The sequence below is a fragment of the Cuculus canorus genome, chromosome 10 (genome assembly GCF_017976375.1).
Source record: "Cuculus canorus isolate bCucCan1 chromosome 10, bCucCan1.pri, whole genome shotgun sequence".
Classification (NCBI taxonomy): Eukaryota; Metazoa; Chordata; class Aves; order Cuculiformes; family Cuculidae; genus Cuculus; species Cuculus canorus.
The window spans coordinates 18,974,067-18,988,429 of record NC_071410.1 but is presented as its reverse complement, the minus strand read 5'-3'; the positions used below and the strand labels follow the sequence as shown (position 1 = coordinate 18,988,429).

At 41.9% G+C, this 14,363-nt stretch overlaps 1 protein-coding gene across 1 annotated transcript in view; it reads right to left on the bottom strand.

Annotated features, from left to right (window-relative positions):
- Nucleotides 1-14,109, bottom strand: part of AMMECR1 (AMMECR nuclear protein 1) — a 106,367-nt gene extending 92,258 nt beyond the window's left edge. The window contains exons 1-2 of the mRNA XM_054075549.1: nt 13,923-14,109; nt 3,967-3,974 (exon numbers count right to left, since the gene is read on the bottom strand). Coding sequence (XP_053931524.1) covers nt 3,967-3,974; nt 13,923-14,094 — 180 coding nt within the window. The 5' untranslated portion in view covers nt 14,095-14,109. The remainder of the gene's footprint in view (nt 1-3,966; nt 3,975-13,922) is intronic.
- Nucleotides 14,110-14,363: the final 254 nt, after the last annotated feature.

The following is a 14,363-nucleotide window of genomic DNA, read 5'->3' as shown; positions in this document are numbered from 1 at the left end:
GAAGCTTTGCAGGGAGGATCTGGGGAACTACAGGCCTGTCAGTCTGACCTCAGTGCCGGGGAAAGTCATGGAACGGGTAACCTTGAGTGCTAATCATGAAGCACATGCAAGAGAACCTGGTGATCAGGCCCAGTCAACATGGGTTTACAAAAGGCAGATCTTGCCAAACTAACCTGATCGCCTTCTATGACAAAGTGACTCGACTACTGGATGGGGGGAAAGGCTGCGGATGTAGTCTTCTTGGACTTCAGTAAAGCCTTTGACACAGTTTCTCACAGCACTCTGCTTCAGAAAGTGTCTGCCTCTGGCCTGGATGGGCGCACACTCTCCTGGGTTGAAAACTGGTTGGATGAGCAGGCCCAGGGAGTGGTGCTCAATGGAGTTAACTCCAGATGGAGGCCAGTCACAAGTGGGGTTCCTCAGGGCTCGGTATTGGGTCCAGCCCAGTTCAATGTCTTTATCAATGACCTGGATGAAGGCATTGAGTGCACCCTCAGCAAGTTTGTGGATGACACTAAGCTGTGTGGAAGCGTGGATCTGCTGGAGGGTAGGGAGGCTCTTCAAAAGAATCTGAACAGTCTGGACCGCTGGGCTGAGACCAATGGCATGAGGTTTAACAAGGCCAAATGCCGGGTCCTGCACTTGGGGCACAACAACCCTATGCAGTGCTACAAACTAGGAGAAGTCTGGCTAGAAAGCTGCCTGGGGGAGGAGGACCTGGGGGTGTTGGTTGACAGCCGCCTGAATATGTGCCAGCAGTGTGCCCAGGTGGCCAAGAAGGCCAATGGCATCTTGGCTTGGATCAGAAACGCCGTGGCCAGCAGGTCCAGGGAGGCAATTCTGCTCCTGTCTCGGCACTGGTGAGACCGCACCTTGCGTACTGTGTTCAGTTCTGGGCCCCTCACCACAAGAAGGATGCTGAGGCTCGGGAGCGTGTCCAGAGAAGAGCAACGAAGCTGGTGAGGGGGCTGGAGAACAAGTCTTACGAGGAGCGGCTGAGAGAGCTGGAGTTGTTTAGCCTGGAGAAGAGGAGGCTGAGGGGAGACCTTATTACTCTCTACAACTACCTGAAAGGAGGTTGTGGAGAGGAGGGTGCTGGGCTCTTCTCCCAAGTGACTGAGGACAGGACAAGGGGGAATGGCCTGAAGCTCTGCCAGGGGAGTTTCAGGCTGGATATCAGGAAAAAGTTTTTCACGGAGAGGGTCATTGGGCGCTGGAACAGCTGCCCAGGGAGGGGCTTGAGTCACCTTCCCTGGAGGTGTTTAAAGGACGGGTGGATGAGGTGCTAAGGGACATGGTTTAGGGATTGATAGGAATGGTTGGACTCGATGATCCAGTGGGTCCTTTCCAACCTAGTGATTCTATGATTCTGTGAAGTGGTGGCTCCCTGGAGGTGTTAAAGGCCAGGTTGGATGGGCCTTGGGCAGCCTGATCCAGCGGGAGGTGTCCCTGCCCATGGCAGGGGAGTTGGAACTGGATGGGCTTTAATGTCCCTTCCAACCCAAACTATTCAATGATTCTATGATATTTGGTGTCAGTTTTTGAGTGAAGGATGGGGCATGGGATTCTGCCACGACCTTCCCATTTTTCTGTCATCATTATGCTGGGACCAGTGTGAAGTGGTAGATGCAGAAGCCAAACCCAACAGTCTCCTTCCTCTACAGAAATTCTCCCCTGCGAATCTGCAAGTGAAGTCTGTCTTGTGCTGCTGGAGCTGTGCAAACTGGGTGCATGAAGTGTCTACCTGAGCAGAGAGCCAGCTCCTGGGGGACGTTCGTGCCGAGCACTGCATGAAGGGCTGCAGGAGGGCAGAGCTCCGCCTGCTGCTAAATCCCCTTATTTTCATAGACTGTCAGTCTGGTACAAAACAGGGCTGCACGTCTGTGCCTATGCAGACTCTGCTGCATAACTTCTAGTTGACTGGAGAGATAAAAATAATCCCTGACATAAATCAACTTTATTCTGCCTCAGGACATAATTTAAATACCTTCTCCTGGGTGTTCATCCCTCCTTATAAAAGGAGCAAGTTCACTTTCTAGCCTTCACACTGTAATTCTAGAAAACGTCTAATGAGGGACTCTGCCACGGTGAGGGCAGAGCTACCACTGCACAAGGACACGAACAATATCGCTTAGGGAGTCAGAGGCAGGAAATGGAAGGGTATTTTAGAAAGCCTCTTGAGTATTTCCTTACCCAAGATTGCAGGGCCAAGATGTTGCTCGAATTTATGAGTAGAACTGGAGGAGAATTTTGAATGATTTTTAGATTCCTAGAGTAACACAGGTCTGAAAGGACTGGGACCACTTTAGAGATTAGGTTGACCTAGACAAACCGTTTCAAGTGAAATAATAGGAAAAATATGAAAAGTTATCAGTTTTTAAAGGAAGTAGCATGCTTAAAATGGAATTTTTCATCTTTTGACACTGAAATACCATTTCCCACTTAAAATAATCCCAAATTGAAAGAAAAAGTGAAATATGTTTTTTTTAAAAAATAGCATGAAACATTTTATTTTTAATTAAATGTAATATTTCAGGTTTACCCTAAATTAAAACTGCTAGGTTTTTGTTTTGTAAGAAAAAAATATTCTCTGTTAGCTCTATGTGAACTGAGGTTTCTGCTGGCTTCTTTCTAACTCTTCGGTTTGGTTATTGAACTGGAAAAGACTTGCTCAGCTCTGTTTGTAAAATGTTCATGAGTCGCTGCCCTGATAATTTTCAGTTTCTTGTGAAAAGCCGTTTGCTCTCACCTGTGTTGGTGTGTAAGGATATAGTTTCTCCCATGTGCTGTGCCGGCGTTAGACCACGGGCCTCGCTGCATACTCTCCCTGTGAATACCCCTGTTTGTGGGATGTAAATGTTGCGTGGAAAGATTTGTGACTGCAGCAGGCTGCGCCTGGGCAGAAGGCTTTCTTGGTTCTGATGGAACTGTGGGATACCTACATGACATATCCTCAGCTCAGGATACGCTGACCTTATCTTCCCTTTATACTTCATGTTCCTGTTCTTCTCTTTCATGTTCCTTGTTCTCTTGTCAGCCACCAGTTCATTTCTAATGAATATGACATTTGAACTTTCATGCAAGGTTAGAGAGCAGGAGATGAAAACTTCAGGTGCCCGGGCAGACTCTCTTGTTCTCAGTGTGATCTGGGCAACTCAAAGGCTAAATCTTGAGCTCTGGGGTTCTTCTCCCATTATTTATATTGTCCCTACGTGGCTGACTTACAAGGATCGTTAAGGATTTCAGAAGGTGTTCTGCTCAGTCATCATTGTCACTAGAACCCTGTGGGCCTTTGGAAGCCCAGAAAGCTGATACGGTTTCCAAGAAAGGCTTAGCAGACCTTTCCTAAAGGAAATAAGGAATGAAGTACTACATGTCTCCGTTCAGTACACCACCTGAGCATGTATGTGAGTAAAATAATCATAGAATCATAGAATAGTTTGGGTTGGAAGGGACTTTAAAGATCATCCAGTTCCAACCCCAGTTTCTGTGCAGGATTCCTCTCTCCCATGTGGTAGTTATTGGGGTGTTGGTTTTTTTAAATTATTTTCTTAATGTATTTTAAACATTACTAGGGTTGGTCTGGTAGCTAAAATCTTCAGTAAGAGGGTTACACCATGGACAGTGAAAAACTACTACTAAGAGCTCGCCTCTGTCATCAAAAAACTTATAAGAGTTTGCAATCTGAAGAAACAAAAATGAGCAAAAAGAGAAGAGGGAAGCATTGTCAGTGCAGTTCTACGGATGGTGCAGGGGCCAAGCTTTGATTCACTAAAATATGGAGGCAGAATCTGATTTTTAGCATTTCCAAATGTGTACATTTCAACATATTCTGTTTGATACTGGCGATGCTTTATGCCTACGCGTTTCTAATTTTAACTGTTCTGATTTTTTATTTTTTTTTTACTATCAAAGAGAGGAGGGGTTTTATAGTTTCTGTTCAAATTGATTTTTTAAATACAGCACAGCGCCTCCTTTCTCAGCACAGCAGTGGATTTTCAGGTTTTGCATAGGTACGTGGGAATTTTCCCCAACTTTTATTGCAGCTGTTCATCCAGCAGGGAGAGAGGCAGGGAGGGAGCAGATTTACATACATCGACATGTGCTGACTTTTCAATGCAAAATAACAAAGCTATTGTGTTGCATCAAAGGAAGAGTCTCAGCCTGGAAGGGGTATTTCATTGACGCTGGACTGAAAACACAGGCACAGTGTAATGGATCTTAAAATTGCCTTGACTGTTTCTGGATGCCTGTGTTGTTCCATATTCATATGAAAATCCCTATGCCCAGCATAAGCAGAATAAAGACCTGAGACCTCTTCTCGGTAGTGTAACCTTTAAGGCAAGGAAATGGAAGCATGGCACATTGCAGCTGCTTGTCTTTGTCCAGTGCTAAGGGAGCAGTTCCAGTGCAAAGACCTGGAGGACGGAGAGTTTTAATCCTCACACATGCCTTGACACACTCTAGTGGCAGAAACACACAGTGCCAGTTAGGCAGTTTCTTTTTGATGCGAGGTAATAGTACAGTGGATCAAAATTGAAGTGATCATTATTGAAAGCAACCCAACAATTCAGACACTACTGTTCGAGTTGGAAAACTTGTAATTCTTTTTCTGTGTTAATACATACAATAGGGATTCAGGGATTTCACTTGATAGACATTTATAGTTCTGAGCAATGCACCCTGACCTGAGTCACTGACGTGTGGCCACAATATTTATGGAATGTATCAAAATTGATAAGCAGCACCCCTCCACAAGCCCTAGGCACTCATCCTTTAATGGTAATGGATACAGATCTTGGGCAACCTCATCTTTTAAGCAACCATCATTAAATAGTAAATCAATAACCACATTAAGAAAAAGTATTTATAGGTAAGTTCTAAAAACAGTGGTTTTGCTTATCTACGTAATCATAAATGATTCACTGTTTTGTCTTCTGAGAAGAGATAATGGACTGCTTGGCTGCCTCAGTTTGCTCTTAATTTTTCCCTTCTCAGAGTTGCTCTGTGGCAAAATCCCTCAGATAATAAAGTATCTAAATATAAGCGCTACCATCACAGCAAATACAAAGATAGCGCAGCTGATGGTGAAGTGCTTTCTGCAGGATCAAGAACTTTCTATTGCAGCACTTTTGGTTTGGCTGTGGGCTTCTACCGCTCCTCTCTCCTTGTTGCTGTTCCAGTTTGGATTGCAGGAGGGTGGAGTGTCTATTTGGGTTTTTACTGCAATTCACAGACTAACATGACTAAAGTATTTTGCATAGCGCAACTCAGCATTTCCCTTGCTCAGGAAATTTTGCTGTTTTGAAACTCTCATTTGGTTGCATCACAGTGAAAACAAAATCCTGTTTCTCACAAAACAAAAAAGTAGAAACATGTCATTCCGATTTATTATCTGAATTTATTATTGTTGCTTACACAACCCACGCAGATTACATCTGTCTAAGGCTCTGCCTTTGCTTTCTTCCTTGTTATTCTCTATTTCAGGGCCTCCTATTCTTTCCTCGGTTTAACATGACTGCAGATTTCCTCTGCGGTAAACCTGTGTATTAGTCAGGATCATGGTTGGGGGCTCTATGTACCGAAATTTTCCATTATCTCTTATTCTCTTTTTGCAATGGATTTGTACCTTTTTCCAGCTGACATTCAGAGCCATTGCCATCAAATTGTATGTTAAGCTTTGTTTTCCTCAGCCATTGCACAACTTTTGAGTCTTGCTTTCTGATTATCTGGATATAAAACAGTCACATAGATATTTTAGACTGTCTCTTACTGCTCTGTCTCTGAAGCTTTTAAGTTTTGTTCTTTTTAAGACCTCTTCTGTTTATATGGGTAAGTTACTTGAATAACAGTAAATCTAAAAGTTCTGTCTAAATGCAGATACTTAAATGAAAATACACCTTTCCTCCAACTCCCTGGAGATGCTTGCTTTGGAATTAAGGGTGAATAGTTCTTAGGCTAGTGCAACGCAATCCTAAATATTGGAAAGATGCTGACCCAAAATTAGAACTGGGGTGAACAAGTAAATCACCACTGAAGCCAGCAGGAATACTGCCAGTTTACGCTGGGAATGTATTCTTGGTTATTTGCATCCTCATTTGAGCTATTGTCCTAAAATAGCAATGTCTGACTATGCATATCACAAATTGTAGCTATGTCATAATAATCGTGTCATTAGTAGTGATTAGACCAGCTTTAGAGATTTTTTTTTTCATTGTCCCGTTGCCAAGTTCCATGAGGACGCAAGCTGTGACTTAGCTTGGAGCTCTGAATTCTTTCTTCTTGTGGAGTGGGCAAGGAACTTCCAACACCAGGCATCTGTTATGCACTCTTACATATCTGCACGCAGCCCTATTTGGGTAACAGATTATTTTTTCTCACTGTTCTGTAGTGATATAATTAGAAATGGAATGGCATTTACCATTCTCTGGGAGTTGTGCTGCCTGGAGATCCGTGCTCCTGGTTAGCATAACTTAGAGGGAATCTTTGGGGAACAACTCGCTGCTCAGTTACGGCAACATTGTTCAATATATGTCTCATATCCCAGGGTTATAAATGTTCTTTTACATTACTGTCTGTTCATTTTCAATCTAAACCCTAATCCAAGTGAAAAGTAAGACAAATCACATGAAACAATAAGAAAACAATGGATGAGTGAGCATCCAAAGAATACCACCTTGAAAGATTCAGTCCCTTGTATCTAATGAGGCATCAGTAATTAGCCCAGTGTCTGGACTTTGTGAAGCTGCAGCATGAAGATTATCGTCTGGCATTCACGGGTGCAATAATCAGTGTTGAACTATTCAACTTTTGATTTGTGTGCTTGCTTTGTCCATCTTTGCATTTTAAACTAATGTCAGATGACTCTAATTTATTTTTGGGTCTACTTTAGACTCCCATTATAAATAAATGAAAATTTGAGTATTGCATGCCAATGTCTTAAAAGTCCTCTCTGGGACTCCTTAATGGGAGAGTGTCTTTCTCTCTTTCAGACAGAAAGGGTCAGACTTGGAGCAGAGAAGTTGTAAGCTAGGAAAGGCTAGAAAATTTGAATAGTTTCAATGGACAACAGGGAAAAAAAATAACTAAGCATATAACTAACTTGATTACCTTTGAGCAGATCATCTCAGCGACACTGAGAATTTATGTCCTATGATGCAGTCAAGTGCATATGACTCCTGCATTCAGAGCGAGTTTGGATTCCAAAATAATATAGCTCTTTACCCTGCCTGTTTAATAACAGAGATCGGTTGACAGCTTCTTCCATCTGGTATGCCCAGACCATACTTTGCAGCGCAGATTTTGCTGGCCACAATATCTGTTTTTATTTTGCAAGGTGAAGCTTCCTGGTTTCTTCCCTTTCCCCTGAACAATGATGAGCTTTTTTAAAAACATCACCAAATAAAAATGAAACTGCAAGCTTTGTTATGTGGCTACAATTTTGTTCTCTTACTTCAAGGTACTCATACTTGAAGGCTTAATTTGATTTTTTTTAATAATTCTTTAAAGCGTTTGGTTGCCTTCATGAAAAAAGGCAGGTTTATGTTAAAATTAAGGAAATAAATGTATTATAAAAGTGCACAGGGATTATAAGGGAAGCCAGTATATTGCAATCTAAAAATTCCATCAAATAGCTCATTTATTTGCCCCATGACTCTGTAAAGTCACTAAACAGACAAATACATTATGCAGACAGAGAACTGGAGACAGAGGTTATGGGCTGCCCAAGGCCATTCAGTGAGTCAAAGCTGAGCCAGGGTGAAGTTCCCATTTTAGTGCGCCTATTAATAACAACAGCACAGACAAACTACATGAAAGAACTGAATTTGGGGGCTGTGTGCTGGCAGCCATGCTCTGCAATGCTGAATATCATTTGTTCCCATCTAACTCCAAAACGATTAAATTAGTAGACATAAATATGACTAGAACAATAGCTTGTCTAAAGGCCTTCTCATACTTATTCCTCTTTCCCAGATGAGGCCTTTTTTTTCCTTTCCAAACAGAAAAAGTATTCTTTTCAGTCCTTTTATACATTGATATTTTTGAGGACTGACAGCTGAATACTGTGTCTAGCATCAAGAAAGACAGTCACAGCATATGAGAGACAGGGTTAATTGCATTTTTTGACCTTGTTAAAAGTAATATTTACATTTAGTAGACTATTGCTGCATTGATATAGAGTATTTTTGAGTTTTCATACTTTATCCTGCTTTAGATAGAATTAGTGATTTTAGTTACTAACAGAAGGTGGCAGAGGAACTGATATTGCTTAAGGAGAAGTTGGAATTGGGATCTGCTGTATGTCGTTAGTACCTGTCAGTGACTTGCCTCAGTGGCTCAGGCTTGGACTTTCAAGAATGAATACCATTGTTAGATGCCTTTGCTAATGGTTCTCATTCTTCTTACGATTGCTGGCCTGATCATAGTATGTCATAAAACCAAAGTCAATCAGAAATCAGGAGGATTAAAGAAATATCCTGACTAGATATAGAGCTGACTAACGAAAGTTTGAAAGGTTTGATGGGAAAGGTTAAGAAGTCCATGGCAGCTGTGTTCAACTTGGGCCAGTGTCTAGAAAGCCAAAAGATAGTATCAGGGATTATATCTGCCTCTCTTGCGGACTGCAAAGTGTTATCACTGAAATTCATAAAACATTGATGACAGAGGTTTGTTTTCCCAACTAGTTCTAAGGAAAATTATTAACTGATTCAGCTAAGTCAGCCTTTATATATGTAACATTTTGAAGTATCCAGCATACTTATTTCAGCCATTTGACTTCTTTTTTTTTTTGGCAACAAATTAGATATCTTAAGTGAAATCTAGTCTTCTAATCCAATGGATTTATTTCTTTTCAGTGCAGTTAAGGTAAGGTTACCCAGGATCTGCAGTCAAAGTGTTTCTTCTTGCCACTGTTCTATGCAGCCTCAGATATGTCATCTTTAAACAGCTGTCTCGGATCTATTGTACTCCTTGTTGCTGCTAAGAGGGCTCACTGCCTTACAGTTGCAAGATAATTTAAATACTTCAATATTACGGAATTTACAGTGACTGATTCCAGTTTTAGGGATGGAATTTTAGTCATAAATTTTGCACAAATATCTTTCAAAGTTAATTTGAAAGGAACACCCATTTCTAAAGGTTAATTGCAACAGAAATGCTGATTTGTTAAACGCTACTTAGAGCCTTCTCATTATTGATACCCCAGCCTGTGAAAAGACGGCTGAAGCATACAAGTCAAACACACTGCAGTCCCTATGGCAGTTGTAGAATCTACACAGAAACTGAGTTATGATACTCTGACATGTTTTTCGACAAAAATTTTATCCTGAGTACTTGAGGTCCATTGCTTTGGTGTCAAAACAGACAATTCATTCCAGATCTAATCTGTAGGGTCTGTCTCTTGTCCTTGTGGCATTCAATTACATTTTCTCTTGAGGGAAAAGGAAGTAAGGGTCTCGTGCTCTCAGTCTTCCCCTCCCTCCACGCTGAGGGCAGCCTGTTGTACTATCAGGTCAACTTGGATTTTGAGCATAAGAGGGAAAATCTTAACATGAAAGTAAGGTTTTGGTACTTTTTTCACATGCAAAATATATTCAATATACCCTAATCTGTGCAGCCTCATAACACATTTCCCATTCATTCTTCTCTAACTCAAAGCATTGGTTTCATTTTTGTGTCTTAAAGAGGTTGATGTTACTGCATCAATGTTATTTTAGTCTTTGTACAGAGAGAGAAGTGATGTCAAAAGCTGCAACATCTGCTGAAGTAAATTATAGCATCTATCCATACACCCATGGACTATATCCAGGACCTGATTCTTATCTCACTTATATTAATATGTATCACAATGACCTAGAAAACAGTCCTGGAGTGATGTTGCAGCAACTAGCAAAAAAACCCCATACAGTGCTTTCGGCAATTGGTCATGCTCTGTGTTAAAACAGAGATAGTTAGGATTCTTGCTCCCATCTTACTGCTTCAGGGTATTCTCCTATTTCTAGTTGCTGTGCTTGATTTATATCTATTTATTCTTGGGCCAACATTGTCATACATCTCAAGTAATTATTTCCCTGATTATAGCTTTACCAATAGCACTCACATTCCTGGCTCATGGTTATGATATGTATTGATCTTTCTGTATTGTGAGTGTCAAGAACTATGTAATATTCCAGACAGGGTCTCACTTGTACTTACGGGATGCTGTCAGCCCTATACTGTCTCTGTCTTTAGTCCTACCGTAAAAAGATTTTATTTTTTTCTCAGTGGTATCACTGGGAGGTGCTGGGTGGAAGCAGCAGCACTTTGCTTGTCTACCTGTCTCTTCCCACACTCCTCCCAGGAGGTCCTGTTAGATCTTCATTCCTGTGTCACTCCCACCCGCTGTCCAGGCCCTGCAGCCCCTCTCTCATCCTTCCCCGGTAGCCCTTACTGCATCCCTGTGCTTTTCTCTTATCAGAGGCTGAGGTTGAGGTGAGAGCCTGACACAGGATGAGGCACACTGCTGCTCTGGGATGAAGTTGGAAGAAATGGAGATGGAAGGATTTGAGAGAAAGGGGCTGCAGAGCGCCTTGATACTTCTGCTGCCGGCTGGGGGCTGCTGGTGCTGCCAGGGGTCAGCAGCTCCGGAGAAGAGAAAGCTGAGCTGCTTGGACCAGCCAAGCTGATGCCCACCTCCTCACACCCGTCTGCAGCTTGCCACTCTGGGCTGCTCCCTCATTCACTCATTCCTGCCTCTGATGAGCCTTAAATTTCTACTACATTTCCTCTCATTTCTGTTACTCTGATATTTCTCTTCTAAATTGATGCTGCCTCCCAACGTATCCCCAGCAAAATTTGACAGTTTTTGGTTGCAGAGCCCTACTCTACAAGACTATCAAAATTCCAACCCAGTCCTTGAAGCGTTCTTGTACTATTTGCTTATTTTTGATAATTCCCCTTTTAACCCAGTCTCTCAACTGGGTTTAATAGAATTAGTCTGGTGCAAGGTGACAGCTAGGAAAAATAAAACTGCCCTTCAATTTTAATGAAGGGCTCAGCCATCTGATCAGCTGTTGCAGTGTAGTGAGTTCCAGCGTGTCAATGCAGCCATTGGCACTGGAGGCACTTCTAGTCCAGCCCTTTGCAGAGCAGTGCAGGACCTAGGAAACCTTTTTTTAACCGAATTTCAAGGTAGTCTTGAAAAGAGTAAACATTTTAAAAAGTCGATTGAAGAGAACATAAGTGGCCATGGCTGTGCCCATGCACAATAACTTATTTGTTGTACCTTTAGTGTGTCTGAGGACGTCACTAAACTTGGAGGGACCCACTTCTGTCATTGTTCAGGTGAAGGAGTAATTGTGGGTTTGACTGCTGTTCTGACTCCAGGACAAGTTCTGCTGTGAGTCAGCATGGTTTCCACTTCAGCCATTGCCCTTATTGATATCCATTAGCCCTTTTTATATATACGTGTCTCTAGGCAAGGACCATCAAGTATGACTTGTGGAGTTCCTGGCATCGTAGCTGCTGCTGAATTATAAATTAGTGCATTTGCAGAGTCAGTCAATCTGGTGTGTGGATGATTTAATGTATATTCACACACAGAGAAAAAGTGTATTAATATAGTGTGACTGTACCCTTGGTTGGGAACGTCTGGAGAGTTGCTGATCCTTGTGGTCTGTATCCCTTCTCTAACAAAGATGGGGTTTGAAACTTCCAGAGAGCTCCTGTGTGCAACAGTTTGTTTTAAAAATAAAAAAAAAGCTCATATCCTAGGTGGCATCTGCTTTTTCATTATTCAGATTATTTTATTGCTGTGCAGATTGTGAAATAAAAACCTTTGTCTTTCCAACAACAATTTTTACCAATGGCACAATTTAGTGTGACATTTTCTAAGGTGAGACTAGAAAAGCACCACGTGGGTGGGTCTCTGTACAGGTGTAGCAGTGTGGTTTTTTACCTCACTGAACTCTCCAAACACCCAATTCTGCACAGGCTTGACCTGTCGTTAGAACTGACTTCTGTTTGTGCTGAGAGTAACTGGTTTTTGAGAGAGAGAAACACAGGATTTAGATTTACATGCATGCCTTGTAACTTGTCGAATGACATATCCATCCCTCCGTTAGCAGTAAACAAGCAAATGCTTTGCTAACTTTTGAACACATCCAGCTATAATAACTTTTCTCTTCCTCCCATCTCTGAGAAGTTTGACGAGTCTCAAGATTTCCAGCAAGCTGAGTGCTAGCATTTGGGATTGAGTACAAGATGGGATGATAGACTAAATGATTGATTCATATTTTTCATTGTGCTAATTTAGTATCAGTGTCTTCAGGGAAACTGAGGCAGAGACTCAGCAGTGGGAGCAGAGAGCAGTGAACCAGGCTCAGAGAGCAGTGTTAGGCTGAGAAGCAACATAACTATGATAGAAATTGTCTCAAAACTGAGGAGAGGCTTTCAGAAACAAAAATACCACTTTCAGAGCCTGATCCTAAATCTATTGACCCCAGTTTAAGTTTTTAATTTTTGCTTCTAGTGTTTGAATTGTGAGTCGTTATATCCTGGGTGGCTTTTGCTTTTCTTTAATTCTGTGCGTATTAACATCAAAACTTTTCCCATACTGAAAATTAGTCCTTAAACACCTTCAGTCCACTCAAGTGCACAGACAGCATTTGCCCCATTCCTCCAATCAGTTTTATAAATCACTCAAGAAACATTTGCAAGCTAGAAAATGAGCAAAAATTTCTCCCATATCGAAGAGGTGAAAGGTAAGGTTTGAATAAGTTGCTAAAATACTGTTTCAAAGGCTGCACTAACTTTTGTTTCCACTGCACTGTGTAATGTCTCAGCATTCTGACAGGAAATACTACGGAGCTACAACTGCACAGTATACTCTTGTCTGTTGTGGCTGTGGACACAGGTAGCTTTGGATCGTTTATTCTGTCTGAAGGCCTCCCCACCCCTAGTGCAAAGTCAGGCTTTCTAAAACCTCTCTTAATAGGACAGCAAACGCAGAGTTGCAGTCAGATATTTGGATGATGTACATTAAACCCTCAGGGGAATTCTCCGTTTGCAATCGTTGTGTTTCTGAACATGGAAGGATAAAGCATAAAGCAATTCCAGTTTTACTGCAAAGCCTGAAGCACAGGAAAGCACTGCTTTTACAGTTTCTGTCATTTGTTAGACATGCACTGTGATCATCTTCTTGCAATAGCATCTGAGGATGTGAAACTATTTTTACAAGTATTTCAATATAACAGTATGTCCCATGAATTCAGAATCTCACCATTCTCGCAGAGCTTACTCGTTCCATTTCTGTGAGCATATATGAAAAGAACTGCATGGTAAAACCCATTCATTTTTAGTGCAGCTCAGTCTGCTGCATCGGTTTTATGCTGTTTATGTCTTTGTAGTGTTAGTGCAAGGCTATGTGGTAGCTGAAACGTATTATAGCAGAGCCGGTACACGAGATGAGAAAGCCATGGAGAGTAATTGTAAATCAGCAGTAGCAGGTCTTTTTTTTTTAATAATGATTCCATCTACTACACATACAACTATTCCCTGATTCGAATAATTCGCTAAGCTAAAAGATAAGACTAGCAATACACCTAAAATAGGGAAGATCAGGCAATAGAAATTCCCACAGTTTCAGTCAGGATTACAAATTACAGATCTCCAAAAAATGCTAAAATATAAGGAAAAACCCCCAACCCCTGGAACTGATCAAAATTAGTGTCAGTCATTGATTTCTAGAACACACAAAGAGACGGTGAGTATAAATGTGTTACTTACAAGTGCTGAGGATTTTAGGGAATGAAAATGGAGACCAGGAGCTGGAGACTGCCTGCCATGCCAGCAGTGTTGATTTGGAAGCGATGGACACAAATAAACGTTCAGCAAAGCTTAAAAAGCTGCAATGCAAGGCTAGCCAGAAGTGTCCATGTCCTTACCGTGCTGTGGCTGGCAGGCAATCCGTGTCTGGGAGCCTTCAGTCCCTCTAATCAGGCTCCGGGGATTTTGTTTGCAAGAGAGATTGTCCTTTAAGTGATCAGTGCAGGAAAACAGAGAAATAAAGAGAAATGAGCGAATTGTACAAGGCAAATAGCTGCAGGTCTTTAGCATGCTCCCTGCGTTTTCCTGAGCTGCATCTGCAGTAGAGAAAATATCCCCAAAATAGCTCAGGCTGCCAATGACTTGCTGAAACCTGAGAAAGAATTGCTGAATTTAAAGATCTGGGTTGCTGTGGGTGTATGATTAAAGTGAGAAATTGCTGGCAGGAAGAACCTAGGATGAAACCACATGCTTAAGGAGTAACTTGTGAGTTCACTGGTACCAGAACAGGAGCTGACCTCTGATTTCCCCCTCTTCCACCCAATGCCAGTTAACCCCTA